The sequence below is a fragment of the Camelus dromedarius genome, chromosome 30, assembly GCF_036321535.1.
Source record: "Camelus dromedarius isolate mCamDro1 chromosome 30, mCamDro1.pat, whole genome shotgun sequence".
Classification (NCBI taxonomy): Eukaryota; Metazoa; Chordata; class Mammalia; order Artiodactyla; family Camelidae; genus Camelus; species Camelus dromedarius.
In genome coordinates, this window is record NC_087465.1 from 6097538 (window position 1) to 6119566 (window position 22029).

The 22029-nt window shown below is 46.8% G+C and overlaps 1 protein-coding gene across 3 annotated transcripts in view; it reads left to right on the top strand.

Annotated features, from left to right (window-relative positions):
* CHD7 (chromodomain helicase DNA binding protein 7) overlaps positions 1-22029 on the top strand; it is a 171163-nt gene that overhangs the window by 82277 nt on the left and 66857 nt on the right. For all 3 annotated transcript variants that reach the window (XM_064480832.1, XM_064480834.1, XM_064480833.1), the window contains exon 3: positions 9263-9693. In XM_064480832.1, the coding sequence (XP_064336902.1) occupies positions 9263-9693 (431 nt within the window). The remainder of the gene's footprint in view (positions 1-9262; positions 9694-22029) is intronic.

The following is a 22029-nucleotide window of genomic DNA, read 5'->3' on the forward strand; positions in this document are numbered from 1 at the left end:
TGGAATTGGATTCGGTTAAGAGAAAACAAAAAAAATCTGACTGTAAAAGGATCTCAGATCTGAAGCAGTTCTAAAACTAAAACCTACCCACGCAAAGTATTTGGGAGCTAATATACATAAGCAGGCTTCTGTTCTTGCCCAGCTGTGTAGATTCAATTATAATAATTTTCTCAGTTGCGTAACATTGCTGTTTGTTTATTACGGCGTTATTAGTGAATGAACCTCCCTCTTTCTGACCCCTCAGCAGTGTTTATAAAATACTTAATTGTGCTGGTATCTTCTGTTTCATGTGTAGTTCCAGCTGGAAGGAGTCGTGGGGACAGTCCCCTTTAAGTGTTGAACTGCCTGTTTCTAAGGTGCAGTAGACTTCATTTTAAAATAAGTATCAGAAACCTTTAATGTTGCTTGTAGTGCAGTTTCGTTTCTTTTCTTTTTCTTTTCTTTTAATTGGCACAAAGATTTTCTTTTAAAGTCGTCCCGTGATGGTTTCCGTGCTAGTTAACTGTCTAGCGCGACGTCAGGCTCCTGCCTGTCACGGCTACACCCTTTGTTTCATCTGGGTCCTTCCACTCAGAGTGGGTCCCCCCGTCCGGCTCTTACCTCGCACCCAGCTCTCCTCGTCATCACAACTTCTCCTCCGTGAGGAGCCCTCAGCAGGAATGGGCGAGCTGCAGGGATCAGGGAGTGGGTGTGATGGCTGAGACGTGGGCTCTGCAGAGAGGTTGCGTCTCAGGGTTGACTCCTGACTCTTCTTATAACCAGCTTTTTGTGACTTTGGACTAGTGTATTAGTCTCCTCTAGTTAAAGTGGAGATAACTTCATGAGGGTGGTTGTGAGCCCGGAACAGTGCTTGGCACAGATGGGCTCAGCGTGACCTCAGCAGAGTAGAGTCACAGAGGGACAAGGGAGTCCTGCTGTGCTGTCTGTCCTTATGTGGACAGAGAAACGTCTGGCATGGAAGTAGTGGGGGTGTGTATGTGTGTGTGTGTGTCCTGGATGGGAGAGAAAGACTGAAGAAACGTCAGATGTGAGTTGCAGAGGATTGTAAGGTACACATTGTCTATTGCTGCATAATGAGTGGCCGCAGATTTTGTGGCTTGAAAAAATACGGTTTTCTTCTCCTCCAGCTCCTATGACTCAGATTTTGAGTTGAAGCTTCTCTGGCTCCTCTGCTCCAGGCCACAGTCAGGTGTCCGGACTACCTTCTCATCTGGAGCCTTGACTGGGGAAGAATCAGCTTTGAACTTGGAGTCCCCTTGGATTGTGGGCACAGTACCCCACCAGGCAGCTGTGGGATCCTGGGCTTCAGTTCTCGCCAGCTGTTGCCCGGCTGCCTTTGGCCCCTGCAGGCTGCCCGCGGCTCCTGACCTTGGTGGGCGTCTCTGTGCTTGCCTGCTCCCTTACGGCTGCCCCCAGAGAGGGCCCACACCCTCCTCACCAGCCCCGATTAAGTCGCACCAACAGACTATAATCGCCCCCAGAGTATCTCAAAACCGACTGATGTGGGCCCTTTCGTCATACCTGTGAAATCCCTCTAGGTTTGCCAGGCTCTGCTGGCTGGGAGTCGCAGGTTCCCCACGGTCAGGAGGTGGAGATCACAGGGGCGTCTTAGAATTCTGCCTCCAATAAGATGTGAGTGAATTTTTTATAGGAGCAAAGTAGTCTATCGTTAAGCATTTATTGCCACCTAGATTTGCTGGACTCACAGTCTCTGAATCCTGGAGAACTCGCCTGCAGTGTGTAAATTAGCTTTATCACCGAGCTCTTTATAAATGGATTTTTTTCCCCTTTAATGATTGTTCTCTTCCCATTTCTACACGAGCCCCTGGGAGTGTTCCATTTTAGATGAAGACACACCTTCCTTTCAGTCTACCGAGGTTTGACTTTTAAAATTCATAGGAATCGCATGTAAGTTACTTTTAACATTGACCTTTTTAGAGTAGGTGAAACCTCAGTGCAAACTTCGTATAGATGGCTCTTCCAGAGCCAAACTCCATACGCTTCACCTTTCTGATTTAAGGATCAAACTTAGTATTTACCAGTGATGGCAAAAACCAATGTAAATGTACAGTGAAAAAAAAAAAAGATTGACTTGAACTAAACTATTTTTAGTTTGTAAATTTGGTCTTTGTCCTTAGTGCCTTTGAATAGGATCTATTTATGCAAAACATTTCCACCAGCCCGGAAGCACTGTCGTCTTGTGTTTTGCTGGTATGATCCCGGGTATCCTGGGTGGCTTCAGCTCTGGGTGTCAGCTGCCAAATTCAAGCCTCCAGACACCCCTTTGGGAATAGAGCAGACCTCAGAGATAACTTGAAAAAAGCAAGACAAATGCCTGTGAACTGGGAGGGGGTTCTCTGGAATCTCATTCCTGGACATTCGTGGAGTGGAGCCTACAAGGGGCGGGCGCCATATGCAAGGGAGTGAAGAAAGAAAAGAGAGAGAAGGAAGTGACAGTAAAATTGACTTTGTTCAGGACTGTGAGTGTGTTCATTATCTTCTCCATTTCTACTTTGAGAAAGTCACATCTGATAAAAAGGTTAACACTTGATTTACTGCCTTCAGGAACCAAGGCATTCAGAACAAGGCTGTATCTCGGATTCCTCTGATGGGGCCGTAGTTTGGTTTGCTTACTGTCAATTAGAGGCACCGTGCTGTCCATGCTGCAGACCCTGCTCAAGGGGGCTGCTGTTGGAGGAGGCTGGGAGTTGTCCTCTGCAGGGTTGGTGAGGGGCCTGCTGCCTGCAGGGCCCCTCTGTGTTCCATCCCGGAGGCCTAGGAAGTTGCTCACCATTTCCACCATCAGCTTTGAGTTGTGTCCAGTTTGCACTGGTCTCTGTTTCTCTCCTTGGCCCCTCTGCAGTTCCCTTCCTTCTATTAAAAGTGCTTCAGGATAGGAGATTCTCAGGATCAGGGACGTGGTCTGATTACCTGCATACACTTGTTGGAAAACTGACACATGTTAAAACATCATTCAAGTCTTCTCTCAATGATTAAGCTAATTTTCCCAGGCACTTATGAAGCAATGGAGAAACATTAAAAAAAAAATCAAAATTTGAACATCACTTCAACTCTGTGCCTTAGAGGGGTGTGTGTGTTTGTGTTGGGTGGGGCTGACAAACATTGTTTCATGAGATGGTTTTTAAATACAAGCCGATTACTTCATCTGGCGCTTTTTCTAAGGAGAATTCACCTGTTACCCAAGTGGCAGAGCTGCACCCTCTGACTGGCACCTCCCACAGCCTCGGGGCGGCACCAGCCCAGTGTGCCAGCCTCTTGGCACACACAGGGGGAGGGGGGCGATGGGGCGGTGGGCGGGCGCCTGGTCTGCACTGGGAGGGAGTCCGATCCACCTGGACCCTCCCAGGCGTTCGGGAGGGAGGTCAGCCCTGGCGGGGCTTCACTGCTGTGCCGGCCCGATCACGCCAGCTGTAGACAGCCCACAGCCAGCGTGCACACCTTACCGATGCCGTGTGACTCTTCCGTGGTGTGATTCCACCCTAAATACGTGGAAGGTGGTCCACATTCACCAGCTGATGGAAAGCTATTTAACATTAAATTTATCATGACCGGTTGGTCAATATTTTCGTTGTTTTGGACTCTACTCATCCAGAATGGGTTTGTAATTTAGATGCCATAAAAGTGGCTCATTGTTAATTTGTAGTTCTTTAAGATTTTTGTTTATGTGTGGATCTATTCTAAGGATAGAACACAAGTGAAAAAAACCAAAGGTTCAAAAGTGCCTTCAGATGATTTTTAAATGAGATATTTCACAGTAATGTAAGAAAAAAATTTCAATCCTAAAATTTAATGATTCTGAGGGACACAGTAAGATAAGTGACCATGTTACGATTTTTCAAAATTCATTTTATTTAATTTAGTAATTTCACAGCGTGTGTATCATAATGGGAATTGTACAAGTCATCCTTATATGGTTAGCCCAATATTCGTGTTTTATTCCTACATGTGAGCATAATTCAGTAAGCTATTTCAGTGCATGTATATAAAGTTATATTTTATTTGTGGAGTCATATGCTAGCTTTAAAGACACTTGATAACTACTGCTTTGAGACGGGCGCCCCCACTGCCCCATCCCTGCATGGAGGTGACGGATTTGCCCTGCATTAGCTGTGTTGGTGTAACCCCGAGTGTGTTTTGAAGAGCATTTTCATTTAAGATATTCTTGGAAAAGGAGTGTCATGGCTAAATACCTGTAGGGCGCACTGTGTACTGTCCCCCCTCAGAGTGTAGTAAGGGCTTGGAGAGTTTTCCAGTAAAGAAAAAAAGCAGTGCTTACCTTTGGTTAGCCCGGAATTCTCAGAACTCATGTGGCCTAAGCTGTCTTTTCTTGGAACACAGTTTAAAATCCTAAACTTAAAAAATGTTGTTCTCTACTTTTTGCCTTCTCGAGTCACCTGACCAAGTGTGACATTGTTCACTTTTGTGTTTGTGTTCATAACTGCAGTCATTCAATAAATTTTTTTTTCCTAGAAATTGTTAAGAATGAGCTGAATAAAACTAACCAGTCTATGAAAGGCTTGAACTTGAGGCCCTGACTCTAATACCATATTAAATCAAGCAGAAAATATCCCAACCCTTGATTCTTTCCTTCAGACTATTTCTGTACTAAGATAAAATTATTTCAGTTGACCGTTCAGACTAATATCTGTTCATCTTGATCTGCTGCCCCACAAAGACAGTATTAAAAGCTTGCTTGTGATGCACTGTCAGGCCTTCAGTCACCCCGTCCCGGGCAAGGTTTGTAGCTCCAGCTGCTCCATCAAGGAAGGGGGCACCCCTGGCCAGCATCTGCCTCCCTGTGCGTCCCAGCCTGGCTGGCTTTTTCAGGAAGCCTCCTTGGTGTCGGCCTAGGGGGCGGGCACTGTGGCTGCCTGGTGTACTGCTCTGTCCTTAAATGTTTGTTGGATGAATAAATGAACTGGGCACCACATAGTATCGAGGGCTCTTCTCTGTAATCAGTGTCGTTGACAAGAAAGGGTTGTTACAATCCCAGTAGGACTTCACTGAACCTTTGCTGAACACTCTTTTGAACCCTGGTACACTCTTTTTGCTGAAGATTGAGCTCTAGTGCTCATACTGGAATTCTTTATAAAAAGAGTACAGAGGGACCGAGAACCTGAGGGGTGCTGGAAAAATAAAAGTGAAGAAAGACAGTGATAGAAATGTGTCTCCAGAGCCATTTAAAAAAAAAAAACCCAAAACGAACTGTATTTTTCAATTTTACTTTATTGTATGTTTTTAAATGGAGGGACTGGGATTGAGCCCAGGACCTCGTGCACGCTAAGCCTGTGCTCTGCCGCTGAGCTGTGAGCCTCCCTGTATTTTTCAGTTTTAAAGGCCTGCTGAACGTTAGTATTTTTATAGATGATCCAAATCATAGTTTAGTGTGTTTTAAGCTTGTGTTTGTTTTTAGTGGGTCTTAATTGGCCTGCCACTTCTCCCCTAGAATCTTAGTTTCTCTGAGAGCACAAGTGCCTGCCTCCCCGTAGCTTGATTTGTGGGGAGGGGCGTATCGCCCAGAAGTGCCCCGTTCCTCTTACCCAGTGGGTAGCATCTTTTCTTTATTATAAAGTGGAGTTTTGATTTTAGACATCTTTGTGTCACTCAGTAAATAGAACGTTTGTCCAGAGACGCCTTGTATCACCAGATGCTGTTGGTTTGCAGAGATTTACATGTTGAGAACAGTGAGAGAACTGTTCCTGCGACGTCATTCACTTGTGGTGCTCGACGTCGCGAACAGGTTGCGGCTTCAAGAATACAGTCAAGGCAAAACATGATGAAATAAGACAGCCTTTTAAGTTGGAAAATGCTGGTTAATGTTGGAGGGAAAACACACTTGCGAGAGATGAGAAGATTCTTCTTACACAACTTTTCATCTTCTTCTGATGAAGGTTCTTAAGGGTTTTGGGTCACCTCTGCTTAAAGGTAACAGAGGGACGGCCCTGACTTCTCCCACCCCAGTTCTTCTTTGGTAAAATTTACATCCTGTCTGTTCTGCTGTTTTATATATGACAGCTTGTTTGTGTGTTTGATTTATATGGTACAAGCATTGGAGTTAAGCATAAAAACGATTACCTTCAGTTTATGATAAATTTTTGGACAACACACATCTTGAATCATTTTTATTTATTTAAATGTCAGTCATTCTGTTTTAGTTCCAAAAGTGGACGGCACAGTCCTTATATCCCCCATAATTTTCCGAGAGGCATATGGAATTATAATAGAAAGTGTGTCAAGCCGAAAGTCCTGTAGGGTGTATTTAAAAATGCCTTTGGTATCTAACATTCTCCGCATTTGCCCTAATAAATGAGGGGTTTTAGGAATGCCCTGTATGGCAATATCAGATGTTAATGGCATTGATTACCTGTCAGGCAGTGGGAATTGATGGGGAAATGTCCGCTGTAAAATTAAATAGCATTAGAGAAGACTGTACCGTGCGGGGGCGGGGGACATGGCTGGGCCTGGGAGACTTTGTCAGGGCATTACTGTGAGCTCCAGGTTTTTTCCCCCACATGATTAAGGCAGGCCATCTGTTCTTTGTTAAATGTTTACAAAAACAGCTTTTCTCTAAAAGATTTAAGGAGATGTGGGTCTGGTAAACACTATATTTCTGAGCACCTTCTCCACCCTCTTTCGGCTAGGACCAAAACACAGTTCTGCTGCATACCAAACAGGATTGATACCTTTTTTTTGTATTTGATCTTTACATTTTTTCCCCTTCTTAAGGAAGATTAAATTTTTAAGGGATACTAATTTATGGCTTCATTTATTCCTGAAAGGAACATCCGAAGTGATTTGTATGCTAAAGCGTAGATGAATTTTCAGTCTTTATGTCATACGTGTTCTGTGCTTTTTCTGACTCGCCGATGCGCACCAGGTGTCTCTCACCTGAGGCTGGCACCCGGTTCCTGGAGTCCGTGCCCCGCAGGTTACAGGAAGGTGCACGTGGCCGGGATCAGGGTGCCGTTCTGTGCCGGGAGCACCGCTCACGGGTGGGCTTTCCTCGCTCCTTCCCTTTCCAGGAAATGCTTTGTCTTCTGTTTCCTGAGAAATAGCTTGTCCTAAATAAGTTTGATCTCTGTGTCTCTTACAAAAAGACTTGGCTTTTCCCTTTTTCCTTATATTAGGGGATAATATGTAACAACTTCAGCCACATCAATAGAGGGAAACAGTTTAGTGACACCCTGTTCACGCTCAGGCAGTGGTAACGCGGAGAGCCCCTCGGCTGGCGTTTTTAGGGCTGCTGGTGGTGAGGGGAGAGAGTGGAAGGGAGCTTTTCTCAGTACTGGCTGGGTTGTGTTTCCCGAGTGTAGACGTGCAACTGTGTGCTTTTCCCCCCTCCTCTGCCCTTGTCTCTCTCCTCCTGCACATCCTTGCTCTCCTTCAGGGCCTCTCTCAGCCGTGACTTAAGAAAGGACTAATACGTATTTTAAGATTTCCTAGTACTGTAGGGTTTTGGAAGAGACTTTGGAAATGTCGAAACCAGATGCTTCTGGTTGGAATGATTTTCCCCAGATAAGACAGCTAGTGGCGGGGCCTGGGCTAGAATTGTCTCTCACCCTGCAGTCCTGGGCTCCTCCCGCACAGGCGCAGATGGAGAGCTGGAGGGAGGTTTGTCAGGGATTGTAGTGGGTTTTAGTGGGAACAGTACCACCAGCTTCTTTGCAGGCAGTGATTATTATTATTATTATTATTATTTTTAATGTTTTTGGATCCCTGAACACTTTGGAAATAAAGTGATGCCTGGGGCACCTGTCCCAGGAGGATGCCTGTGTGTGTGATTTCAGGAGCCCGACAGTCAAAGGGGCGCTGGATTTAGGAAATCCAGATTCAGATCTCAGTTCTCTCCCCTGTGGTGTGGCATCCTTACATTTTACTTCTTTTCTGAAAAATGGGGGCAAATTGTCACATTTTTGTGTGAGGTTCAGGTGAACGAGCTTCTGAAAGCACCTTGCTCAGTATGTGGCGTGAAATAGATGCTCTGTGAATGTTCGCTGTATTAGAAGCAATTTGTAGCACTTGGCGGGTAGTGAGCAGTGGCTCCTGGGCTCCTCTCTTGTCCTCTGCAGACCTGGACCCAGGGTCTCCTGCGGCTCCTCTTTTGGAGAGAGAGATGGGCCTCACTTCTGTCTCTTGCGCCTGTAAATCCCTGCGCTCATCCTTCACCTGAGAGTCAGTGTCCACACCGAGCTCCGGCGTGGGGACTGGGTGGTGTCAGGGAGTAAAGTGTGTAACACGTGCCCAGCACATGGTAAGACTGTTCAGTACACACGAGCAGCTGTCACTGCTGCTGCTGTTCATGTTGTAGTTACTAGGAAGTGTCTGGAGAAGCATGGGGAAAAGGAAGAAAATGAGTGACATTTGCAGATACGATGTTGCAGTGTAATGGCTCTTAGATGTCATAGTTTATAGTGGGGACAGATGGTCCTCTACCCCTGCCCTGGTTTGGATCGGGAGCTGTGGGGCTGAGTCGCTGACCCCTCAGCGTCCCAGCCCAGGTGTTGGTATCTGCACTGTATTTAAGACCATGTCTGGGTATAGTGCTAGTGGATGTCAAAATCCTCCTGCAAAGCATGTCAAATTGACTGTTGGGGGTCTCTCTCGTAAAGCTTTAATCACTTTTTTATCAGTACAAGAAATCTAACCAACCTAAAGTCATTAAGTTTGTATATGTGCTTTTAATTTGACATTTCAATGTCATTTAAATCAGGAATGACCTGTACTGTGTAAGATTTATGTGTTTACACTCAGATTTCAGACTTTCCACGGGCTCTGATTCTTACAGTGCTCAGTACACGTGTTCTTTTTAAAGGTGACTTAATTATATACCTTTAATTAGAGTTCCCTTTCCAGAGTGGGGAAAATTCTGCTCGAATCCCATCTCTGTGGCTTTGCTTTTGCTGCCGTTTTTGTCCTTCGTCATTTTCTACGTAGGTGCTAAGAACATGGAAAGTGTCTCCAGCTGAATGAGAAATTTTCTTCCTCCTGAACGGAATTTTTTTTTTTTACTGTATTACTAAGTTGCCCTTTTTAACCCTGTTGATTTAAAAGCTTTCTTGTTAAAGGAGTCTTTTTTTTTTTTTGGATGAGAGAAAATGATAGGTTTCACAACCGTGTAGCTGGTGAGGTTTGCTACCTTGACTATAGAGTAAGTTTCAGAAGCATCAGCCACTAACTTTCAGTTCCTTTCTTCACTACGAAGAATGATAAACTAATTTCAATTCCTATTTGTGTCTCTTAGCATTCTCCATCGGAGCCCTTTCTAGAGAAACCAGTGCCGGATATGACTCAGGTTAGTGGACCGAACGCCCAGCTAGTGAAGAGTGATGATTACCTGCCGTCGATAGAACAGCAGCCACAGCAAAAGAAGAAGAAAAAGAAAAACAACCACATTGTTGCAGAGGATCCCAATAAAAGTTTTGGTAAAGATGACTTCCCTGGTGGGGTTGATAACCAGGAACTAAATAGGAACTCACTAGATGGGTCCCAAGAAGAAAAAAAGAAAAAGAAAAGGCCGAAGGCAAAAAAAGATCCCAAGGAACCGAAAGAACCCAAGGAGAAAAAAGAGCCCAAGGAACCCAAGACCCCGAAAGCCCCTAAGATTCCCAAAGAGCCAAAGGAAAAGAAAGCAAAAACTGCCACGCCAAAACCCAAACCCAGCAAGAAGTCAAGGTAGGCTGCGGGCAGGCGCACCGCCACAAACATGGTGTGGAAACTGGCAGGAGGGTTATCACCTCTGGGGACAGGGTGGGACCACGGGTGGGACTTGGGGTGGGGCAAGGGGTGGGACCTGGTGTGGGACCTGGTGTGGGACAAGGGGTGGGGGCACTTTAATTCTTGTCCTCCTTGTTGAGCTTCTTTTTCACACACCCAAACTACAAAGTTAAGGGTTTTATGCGATCTAAAATGTAGGACTTAATGATTATGAACTAGTGATTGTGTTGGTAGCTTTTTAGAAACGTTACTGGATGAAAAAAATTTTTTTATTTTAAAATCACTTTCTTGTATTTTTGTGAAAATTTGTCATTTAACAAACAGAACCAAGCTACCAGCATAATTATTTGTGAGCTTCGACCACCGGCCTCACTTTCAGTGACAATGCAAAACTGGGTAAGGAGTGCGGAGACAAGGCAGGTCACTGTATTTCACTAGGCCTTTCAGTCCTGCTTCCTAGAAGCTGAAACAGGAGAATTAATTCTCTTCACTTGGCAGGCGGAGGAAGCCTTCCAGGGGCAGGGTTGAAATCCTAGTGGGCAACATGGGAGAAATCAAATAGCAGTTATCCGTTAGATACGCATTCAAGAATAGCAGAAATTTTAGGTTCTAGGAAATAGCCTCCTCCACGCCATGCTTCCCCTCCGTATTTCCCCCACCAACTCTCTGACCCCCCAGAAGGCATATTTATTCAGTAAGAAAAGCTGAGAGGAGAAGACATTGAAGACTAATTTTTTTCATTTGTACCGAACATTTCTTACAACTGTTCTGAACCGGTTCCAAACATCTGAATCTGTTTTTCAGAATATGGCTCATGTTAGAAAATATAGTTTCCAGATGGAAGTATGGGCAGGCTTGGTTAATCTGAACCTGTTTGCAAACCCCTTTAGGAGACACGCCCCACCTCCTACCCCCGCGGGCGGATGCACACACGTGCGCGGGCGCGCATGCGCGCTCGGCCCTGCGAGCGATGCGCTCCACCTGAGCTCTGAGCCGTTCCCTCACGGGCTTTCCTGTGGGTCACGAGAAGGCACCCAGAGAGGGGGGTTTCTGTGACCAGAAAGTGCTGAAAAGTGAACGAACGAACTTGGGTTTTCAGCTTCCTGCTAAAAATATCTAAACACCCCAGTGCATTATTCTGTAGTGTTTTGAAACATTGAATCATAGTCATTTAAGAAAAATGTTGTCATCAGTACTTCTTAATGGGGCCCAGATCTCTGAATTACAGCTGGTCCTCCACATCTGCGGGTCCTGCACGTGTAGATATGGGGGCCCACTGTACTATGCTGTTTTATCTAAGGGACTTGAGCACCCGCAGATTTTGGTATCCACCGGGGTCCTGAAACCAGTTCCTTGTGGAGACTGAGGGACCACTGTATATTCAATAACTCAATCTTAAAGGTAACTGAATATTTGCATTTACTTAGGAGCATTCTTTGGTACCTCAGTATGTAGTCTCTTAATTGAAAACCATTATTTTTTTCTCCTTATGAGCACTCTTCTAAATTCAAAATCCATTATAAATTCTGTTTTCATTTACTTAAGAAATGTTTTATTAAATGCTTACTGTTTGTAGGTACTGTGTTAAGTCTTAGAGATGTGAGCCAGGAGGACATGGTTAGAATTTGTCTGATTTACGAGGGTTTTTAAAAAATCCATAATTGCCTAAATCTAAGTATTGTGCTCTTGGTGGGCAGAAGCGTGTGCTTTATTTCTCCTAAGGAGAAAGAAATCAAAGCGAAGTATAAAAAGAATACATATATAGTTTATGCTTAAAATGTAAGAGTGTATGTTCTAAAGAAGATTCCTGGAGCTGAGAAAACACATCACTGAGACTAACTGTAGCCTCAAGATATACCTGTCTTCAGTTTTTATCTTAATTTTTTAAATTTATCACCTAACAGTAAAAATTGATGAAGGGAAAAACACTTGCTACATCTTGGATACTTGTCATAAATGTGCAAATACAGTCTTTTAAGTTCTCGGTCTACCTCAGACTGACCCTATCTTTAAAAATGTACTTTAGCATATATCCTTCCATCCCGTAGAATACATTGGGGTGGACATTAAGTTGCCATTTTTAACAATGAAACTTGTTGAAATTTCCCTAGTAACTGTAAACAACCATCAGGAACGTGGGAAATCAAATCCAGCCAGCCTGGGGCCGCCTGCCTCCTGGGTGCAGGTCCTGATTCTGTCTTTGTCCCCTAGAGGAGCCTTCAGTGCAGGCCCGTCTGCACGCTCTCCGCAGCCCAGCCTGAAGTTTGAGTCTCCGTGCGGGGTGAGCGCTGGGCACTGCTGAGTCTGATGGCTTTGTGCTATAGTTGCATGCCTTTGACAGGAGGAAGGCACGAGTTGTCTTTTCCCAAGGAGAAAGTCTAGTACTTTTCTCCTCTTTTCTGCTTTTGACTAAGTCTCAGTTGATGCCTCCCTCAAGTGACAATTGTTTTTTCCCCAGTGGTGTGAAAATAACTGAGTGGAACACTTCTTTAGCGCATGGAGGTACGTGAGGAGAATGGGGCTGGTGCAGCGTGTCCCAGAGACGCGGGAGTCCACCCCGAGGGTGACAGAGAGCGTTTGAGGCACCTCTGCTGGCCCTGGCGACTTGATCCTTATGGGCTTGCTGATTTAGGATGAAGTGTGGTGAGAACATTCCTGGGATGTTTTCCTGTCACTGATGGTCAGGTGGGGATGGCTGTCCAAGAATATGGTAACTGAACAGAGGTTGCTGTTACATCAACAAACCAGCCCATTATTTTGTTGCGCTGCGGTGTTTCTGTTGGTCAGATGAGTGAAGTGTCTTCAGTTGTACTCCCGTTGTTCCTCTAAGTCTACAAAGGAAAAAGCATCCCTGAAGCAAGGATAAGTAGATTGCATACGGCTCCATGTAAATTCTGAATAGCATAGCAGAATAATTATGTAAATTGAATATGCAGTGATGAAGGTAATAGGGGGTTTGGGTTATGTTAGGACTGGGGTTGAATTGCCGTAGCAGTTTGCTTTTAAGCACTGAAATACAGCAGTGGCAATTTTGTTTTGCAGAATGTTATGTGATACCGGTTATTTCCATCCTTGAATAAGTTAACTTGATGAATTTGTTTATACAGAAAATAATTCTCCTACAGAGGGCTGAAACAGAGGGAATAAACAGAAACAAAGAGAGAAATTTACTGTAGACCTGCTCACATCTTTCCTGTTTAGCCCGTATGCGGCGTCACTGGTGAGAGTCCACCAACAGACGTGCTGTGCTCTGAGCGGGCGCTGACGGCAGTGACCCACTGGAGGTCCACGTGGTGTCCGCGCAGGAGAGGGCTAACTGTTCTGTGGCTCAGTGATGGAGGACCTTGTTTCACGTAGGGGCCGAGTTTCCTTGGGTGCCTTCGTGGTCGTCGTCTTACTCCCTGTCCTCCCACTTCGTTCCCTTGAAGTCCCCGGGGCTTGAATTTGTGGCCATTCCCTGTGAACAGGCCCTTTTGGCAACCAAAATATAATTAGATCTGTCTTACCTACGCAGGGGAACCTAAAAGAATCTGCCCAGAAGCTGTTATGTAGAATGGGAGTGAAACAGAAAAAGGTGTTAGCATTTCAGAAAGAGAGACTTAAAATCTTAATGATGAGAAAATGGGCCACACACCTCTTTTCTTTTAGGACTGCATCTCCCCACCCTCCCCTTTCCCTTTTACGTTAAATATGTACTTTTCTACCTGTTTCCCCAGTGCGTTCCCCAGGTGTCCTTGTAGCTTTCAGATATTGGCAGTTACTATTGCAAATAAAAGCTGAGGCCCTTGTGGCCTGGAGAGGACGCCGCCTCGCACAGAGGGTTCCCAGGGCTGAGCTACGAGGATGTGCGCTCTTCTTTTCAGTCGTGTGTGCTCTGGCCTGTGAAACTAGAAAATTTGGAGGAAGTGCTTCCTTTGAAGGACCTTTGAAGGCTTCGGTGGTCCGTTTTGCTGCATAAAGATTCTTTGAATGTACGTAAGGAAGGGAGCTTGGCCACAGGCTGTGACTTCGCTGCTGAAGCTCCAGGGAAATGAAGCCGTGGGGTGGGGGTTTGCCTCTCAGGCAGTTTCGGGGAACACATCTTGTTCCTCGCTCCCCAACATTGCAGTTAGTGGAAAACTAAAATGCTCCTTCTCCATTAAGAGTGAAGATATTTTAGACTGGGAAGCAAGCCCACTGCTCTTATTTTTAAGAAACATAAAGTACCAAAAACACAGAGTGTATTTTTTGCATATTGCACCATCATTAATATTTATGTTGCGACTTTGCTCCGAGGAACTGAGCTTTTCAGGTGTTGTCTTCTCCGTGATGAGCTAAGAGAGCGGCAGCGTTTACCTGAGAAACGCCTTTATTCAGCCAGCAAGCCTGATACACACGTCACAGTGTGCTCTTACACATGTAAAATTTCTCAGACACAGAAACAAACCATTCAACTCGTTTTGTTAATAAGTACAGAAAACCTAGATAGTCAGATGTCTCCCCATCGGGTAATAAAATAAACCCACAGCTTCTCTTCTTTCTGCTTTTTTGTTCTTTCTTTTACTTGCCTGCTGTGACTTAGGTTTGACCTGAGACACTGGGTAACTGGACAGACTGAGTTAAGTATTTTGGATACTGTGCCTGCAGATGAGAGTAGAAGTTTCTTTAATGTGTGGTCACAAAAAGGACTTTTGAGCCCTTTGGGTGTTGGAGAGGAATAAGGAAGAAAAAGTGCCCATGAGTCATGTGTCTGTCCACTGGCCTGCCCTGTCCGGTCCCGGTCATTAAATCCAAGCTCCAGGCCAGGGGTGTGACCAGGTGCCCCCTTCCCTGCTGGTCTCAAAGGTCATCTTCTCTTTGACAAAGAGGCCATGAGGTCTTTTTAATCCCAAATCCTTCTTTCCTTCGAGGTTACCACCTCACAGCCTTTCCTTGGCAATGACAGGCCACATACATTATGGGCTTTCCTCTCTCTGATTTGTCCTCAGTGAGTGGAATGAGCAAGGAGGGAGAGCTGTCCCCTGCTTCTAGTGTGGACGCTGGCATCTCTGACGGCCCGCGGCTCAGTGTGCACTCGCTCGGGGCAGAGAGTGCCCAGCAACACTGACCCAGGGAAGCAAGGTCTGCTGCCGCCTGTGCTGGGCCGGATGCAGGGATGCACCACACCAGGCCTGCTGGAAGCTGGTGCCCGTGCAGTGAGCGACCGTGGACATCGTCACGGTGGAAACTGGTGCCCGTGCAGTGAGCGACCGTGGACATCGTCACGGTGGCCTCCTGTCCGTCTGCTTGATGTGGGGGGTGGGGGCGAGCTGGTTCTTGCCCATCAGATGGAAGTGGAGCCGTGAGGGTGGCTGTTACAGGGTGGCTTTTCTGGAGACACATTCCTTTGAAGTCTTTCTTAAATGGAATTTTAGGATGGAGTGTGTGCTGCCGTAGTAGATGTGGTTGTGATGTTAGAATTGGAAGATGACGAGCACAAGGAATCGGGGGCTGATTTCCAAAATTATCATGAAAAATGGCCACAGATGTGAAAATGCTTTTGAGGAGTATGAAATTCTGTACATGCGCAAAACCTGTCCCACGATACATGAAGCTCTTTCTGCCAGTTGTCTTCTGCCCAAAGCCCTGGAGCCATCGGGAGAGCGTAGGTCACGGCAGGGGCCAGCCTCCCTTCAGCGCCCTCCCCGCAGATGTCGGTGCCCGGGCTCTGAGACGTGAGTTAAATAGAGAGCTAGTGAGTGTGAACTAAGGAAAAAGGCATGTATCTCTCTCTCTCTCTTTTAATGTTAGAAAGACAACAGCCCTGAAGTTCGATTAGAATACTGATTTTATACGTGGCCTGATTCCTGTAGGAACAGTGTGACCTCCCGGGAGCTCTGCTTCTCCTGTTGGGGTGGGCGGCGAGGTCCCCTTTTGCTCTGCCTAGTTCTCTACCTGCAAACATCGCCCGGTGAAAATGGGGGCGGGCCGCACGTCCCCGTGGTTGTCTTACCCGCCCCGGCCGATCAGAGAAGGTACTTACAGATCTAGGGGTGGGGGGGTCTGCGTGCTAATGCTCCCCTCACTCGCCCCCTTCCTGGGTCGTGGGAATGGCCGGCATGAATAGGAGTAGCATCTTAGAAGTTGACACGAGCAGCCGAATGCTGGGCCCTGCCGTCCAGCACTTGGAGGAGTGTGCTCTGGTAAAAGGGCACCGAGAGGCATGCTTCCTGCCATGGTTTTCTGGCGTCCGGCGTGTCCAGTTCTTTCTGTTGCGTTCCGGTGCCCAGTGCGGACGCCGAGCTTCTGTGGTGGGATGACGTACTAGCCAGCGAGGCTTCTGAGAGATGTGAATTCCACCCATAAAACTCAGTAACCTTTAGATTTTCAATGATAATTCTTGACTGCATGATGTCTTTTTTTCCCCCCATCTGGAATACAGTCAGCGTTGAAAATGGGGTTGAGCTCCTTCAGGAGAGCATTCTACTATCCTTTCTCATTTTATTACCATTCTTCTTTAAAAAACAGTCAGCTCAGAACAGAGTTTGAAGGTTACTGGAAGGGCTGCCCGGGGAAAATCCCGAGTAGAGAAGACATTCCCCAGGAAAGGTTTCCAAGGCCTGAAGGGTCCCCCAAAAGGCCAGGCTGGCGCCAGGCTCATAAAGAGGTGTCCACGAGGAGGTGAAGCGCCTTGGGGCTGGGCCCAGGGCGCAGGTGCAGGCTGTGGAGCCACTCGGGTCCCGCCTCAGCCCTGGGGCTGCCGCTTCTTAGGCTGAGCGTGGAACCTCTTTGACCCCCCCCCCCCCCATCTCCTCATCTTCAGACAGTCTGCCTGTGGGATGTAAAGGTGAGGCACGTTGAGTTTGAAGTACACATTGTGACTGGAAGGGAGTTAGGTTTCTGTATCTTGGATGACGTTCTTCGCCCTTCCTCAGTTTGGCATAGTTAACGTGCCCTGGGAAAACCTGGTGCTTCTAAGGGCAGCAATCCGGATTAAATTATTTGTCTTAAAGTCAGAGGACTTCAGAAATCTTAGTGGTAACTTGTCGTTGGCGTTTGTTGGGCAGAAGTAAAATAGACCCCCCCTCTTCCCCTTTCACTTCTCAGCTCTTCCTTCTTCTCAAGCAGAAGCAGAGGGTGAAGGATTTGTGGGTGGCGTTCAGGAGCTGGCGGGAGACAAGGCACCTGCTTAGAGTGAAGGTTTGGGTGCCAGGCCGGGCAGCTCAGCGCCCGAGGGCTGATGGCCGGGGGCAGGCGGGCAGGATGGGGGTCTGGCTTCTGTCCCCCACCCCCCCGCCCAGACGCTCTCGGCCTCGGGCGGCCTTGTTGGGATCTCAAACGTCTGGACGTGCGCGGGCCACTGCTGGGCCCCGGCCTGAGGAGCACCGGCCTTGACGTTTGGGTTTCTTGTCTTTCCCGCAGAGTCTGCTTTGCCTCTCATCTCATTAGTTTATTCTGTCGTCTGCATTTTATTACGTTACAGTTTAGCTGTGAAATGAAATTTTAGTCTTAGAACTTTACCTAAACATTTTGTTGTGTTGGGTTAGTTTTGCCTCAGGGTGTGTCACATTTTATGTTGCCCTCATTGATCCTTTTAACTTTGAGTACTTTATCTTGTCTCTTCTTTAGTTTGCCTCTTTATCTTTTAATTTTCTAATTTTCATTGTTTGAAAACTTGGAGGAGGATCCTGTACTCTTAAGTCGAGCGGCCAGACACCTGTCTACCAGCACTGAGCCCATGACCCCAGTGGCTCACGTGTCTCATTATGGCAGCCTAGAGCTTTCCGAATCGTGCCAGGCCACACACACCCTGTGCCTTGAACATCACTCACTTCTCATCCATGACCTTCAGTTCTTTATTTAAAAGTCTTTTGAATATGTGAAAATCAGGGTATGTTTCAATACTTTGTGCTCCTCTGAGAGACTGTCGTGTGACACTTTGGCTTGAGTCCCTGCAAATGAATCTGTTTCATCTTCATGACCCCAGCCTCAAAGTTGAGTGTCCTCACGTGTCCCATCGGAGGGGTCTGTGTGACGGAGATGCCCTCTCGCTGTCGAGACATCTTCACTGCCTGACTCTGTCCTTCTCATCACACTTGGGTCCCTTTCAACCTTTTTTTCCTTTGGGGACTTAGATCTTTAGGCCGACGCTCATGAATGTTAACTGTATTATACGTTGTAGTAAGTCAGGGCAGCTAGCTGGCTTTCCAGGAAGTTTTGGCCCTTTAACAAGTCTGTTTGAAAAACCTACATCCTTACCAAAAAGAACTTGTTGCCTACGTGCTTTGTCTTGGCTCAGATGCCTGTGTCCAGCCCCACTTCAGGTGCTGTCACCCCGCCCGCTGTTGTGGTCTCTTTCAGTCGTTTGCTGATTACGGTCCTTCCACAGGTTGTTTTTTTCTGAGTGTCCCTTCACGTGACAGCTAGTCCTCTCTGCGGGCAGCTCGTTCCTCGGAGTTCTCCTTGGGACGGTGGAGGCTTTGGTCACGTTGGGGGCAACCACAGAGCTTTAGAGCTTGGTCTGGCAGAGGTGACATCAGTGTCACTTAGCCATGGACCCTGTGCACGTCCACGCCCACCAGCGTGGCCTCCGTCTCATGGTGAGACATGACATGCGGGCAGCGCTGGTGGAGGGACTGCAGCCCTTCCAACGCCAGCAGATCCCCAGGGAAATGTACCCTTTCCAAGGTGTCAGGGGCTTGTCCAGCTTCCAGAGCTGGTGGCTCTGCGTCTCGGCCACACCCATCTTGACGAGCAATAAGGATCAGGAAGTGAAAGAACTTTGTGAGTAGAGAGGGGAGGTGTACAGGTGGACTCGTCCTGAAAAATTGCTAGGCTTCACTCTCTCGGTAGCGTGGTAGCCCCGCTTTCCCGAGCTTCCTTGACGTCTCATCCTAGAGACAGAATCTCTGTGCGGTTTTCTTGAGTGAGTTAGCGAGGAGAGCGCTCAGAGCGGCAGGTGCACAAAGTCAGGGCCGTGGACGTGTCTGTGGTCGTTATTCCTGTGACTTGTACTGTTTGGTTAAGTTGATCAGCTAACGTTTATAAGTAACCCGCCTGACCAGGCACTAGGAATACAGAGATAAATGAGACACAGTTCCTTTTTTTCTTGGACTTACAGGATAGTTGGAGAAACACACACACACACACACACACACACACAGTGCTTTGGTTTTATTGCGTCGCAGTAATGTCACTACCCAGTTTTGTGTATTTTAAGTATCCCTGGTGTGGGTCCATCATGTGCATGTAGGTGGAGTGTGGTCTTCCTAATCCACACTTCGGTGGCCAGAAAATGGTTCTCTGAATGAATGGCATCCCAGGGAGCCTTGCAGGTGAGCAGACTGGTGGAAAATGGAGGTGGAAGGGATGTACGTCCACACTAGGGGCTGGCTGTATAGAGGGTGCAGGGTTTGGAGTGTGGGAACAGCAGAAATAAAGTTCATGTTACCAGCCGTGAAAATTGCAGAGGGTGTGGGTGCCAGCCCTTGGAATCTCAGATGTTAACACACGTGGGACTGGACTTTGAGCAGAGTGATTTGGTCAGATTTGCGTTGGAGCCAGTCACCCTGGTGATGCACGGAGGACGGGTTTGCTGGTGATGTTGAGGCGTGGGGAGGACCAGGTCCCTGAGCTTGGGAACGCCTGAGGCAGAGCTGGTTCAGGCGAGGAGCAAGAGAAGATCTGATTGCCCCTGGGCTGGAAGGAGAAGGTGCTCCCCTCCAGGCCTCGCCGGAGGGTAGCCACGGGGGCAGCGTTGGCGGAGCCGACCGCTGCAGCTGTCAGAGGAGCCTCGAGGTTTTGTGTCTGCGCCAAGCAGCACAGTGGCCTCGTCCGCAGTACAGTACTTCTCAGTAACCTTGCCTTCTCCCCACACTGGGAGAGCTGCCTTCTTTGTTCACTCAAGCTCTCCAGATCATAATTTGGAAGAGGAAGGTCTGTGTGGCTGTTTCAGCTTTGACTTTATGAAGGACTAGCTTTGAACCTCCCAGACGAAGTCACGGCCGTGGCTGTGGAATCCGCGTCCTTTCTCCAGCAGTGTGGTGGTGGGTGACCCTGCCCGGGGATCGTGGCGGGGGTGAGGCAGTGGTGATCGTCAAGCTGGGAAGTGAACGTGTCTGAACTGAAGCCGTGGCTGTGGGCTTGGAGGACAGTGGCCCTCGGGGCCGGCTGTTCTCTTAGCTGAACTGAGGGATGTTGATAAAAGACTTTCCTTCTGCTTGCATCGCTGAGATGAAGTGATCATGAGGCCGTGGGGGCCTGTCCACAAGCTCCTGCTGTTGATTGAGCCCCAGTGGGTCTGGGCCACAGGCAGACATAGTTCTCAGCCTTCCCGGAAGACGCTCCCAGCTGCCTGCCTCCCAGTGTGTGTGAACGACGGCGAGGCGCCGCCGAGGTTTCATCCACGATGTCACTTAAACCTCAGAACCAACTGTGGAGCAAATTCTCATTACTGACCTCATTTTATCCACGAGGAAACTGAGGCTCAGGGAGGTTAAATGACTTATCCAGGGTCACAGGCAGACAGATCGTAAATGACAGAGTTGGAACTTGACCCGAAGGCCGTCTGACTCAAATCAGTGCCCTTAACCACCATTCTGTATTACCCTCATCTGCTAAAAAAATCCTGACTTTGGCTTTTTATGAGGGGGGAGGGCAAAGCAGTTTTAATATAACATCTTGATGAAAATCCAAATGAGCTTATTGCAAAATTGTGGCAAAGGCAATTTAATGCAAGTAACTTTCTCTTGTCCTTGATCGTTAATGTCTCGAGGTGAACGTTGAAAATCTTGTAGCTTTTTTGACTTCTTAGTTTTTGATTTGTATGTTGATGTCATGAGACAGTGTGAACCAGGGTATGCTTAGCTGTCGCTGAGCAGTGTCCAGAGGGAAGGTCTAATGAGTTTCAAAATCTTCCAGTAATCAGAGCTGCGGTGAGTGCTTCCCTCGGCTGCGGATTTATTTGTCTGAGCGTTGGGAGAGGTCCTGTCCGACTTTTAGCCATCTTGGAGGTTCCGCAGAGTTCTTTCTGGGGAAGGGCAGATGGAAAATCATTAGCACTTCTCTCCTTCAGCAGATTGATGTTTCATCCAGCCTGGGGTCTGGTGGGCTCGGAGACAGTAAGCCTTTTCCTCGTGTAGGGTGGTTCCCCCAGGGTGCAGTAACCCCACGAAATTAAATCGTGTCCTCCGCTCCAGGGCCGCGAGGGCACTGGGGAGGGCGCTGGCTTCCAACTTACTTTACCTGGCAGCGGTTCAACTCTGTGACAGGCCTACCTCTGATTTAAACAAATTTGAGAAATATGTAAAGTTTTGGAAGCAGTTTTGCACTGATTTGATAAAAGAAACCACAAAACACTGCAGCGCAGGTGTTGAGAATGTTTGAAAGCTGATTGAGGGAAGCAGATGGCTTTAGTCAGTGGCATCCAGCCAAAAGAGCAGGTGCTGGTCACGTGACCGCTGGTTACCAGGGTAATCTGATTGCTCTTGGCGTGCAGATGAAAGGAAAGGGGCCCAGCGTTCAGCTGTAGTATTGTATAATTTGTGGCAGTTAGAGCGGAAATAAATGCTGGAAATGGAGCCTCATGGTAGGGGAGACTTCTGTCCCTCTGTAGCGTAAACACTAGGACAGTTGGATGAGGAACTGTTGTATGGACTTTTTTTTTTAATTTAAAAAATATTATGCTTTCTGTGGATCTTCTGGGGGCTTAAAGTTTTTAGGACACTGTTGTTTTTTTTGTTTTTTTTTTTTTTAATAAAAAGAACTCTAAACCTAACTGCCATTTGCTGTAAGCTTGAACTGTTGTAAGTTTTTTCCTTATGTGGCTATTTACTATGCTGAAATATTAACAAAACAAAATTAAAATAAGCTCTGCGTGTTCAGAAATGACTAGTTTAAGATTATCAAATATTTATTTATTACAAAAATGCCTTTGAGATGTGTGATTCTATTAACAAATACTTTTGAAATATTTTACATGACACATGCTTAAATAAAAGCATAGAGATACCTTGGCCTCTTTTCCTTTTGTAAAAAATAGTTGGGACTGGGAAAAAATGCTGTTGTAATGCATTCCAGCAGCATAGTTTTCCAGGAATTTACACACTTCAGTAAACTTTTTAAAGGCTTTTGAAATGTATTTTTTGTTTTCAAAATTTATTAGGGTTTTAGGCTCTCTTGAAATAGTAAAAAATACATATTATTGAGGTTGGGTTGTTTTAAATATTGGATAATAAATGATAATCAATATCAGAAAACCTTGGAGTTGGTTTGGAAGTTGGTGTGGAAGGTAGCACTGAATGTACTTTCTAAAAGAATGGCAAGTAAACATTCTAA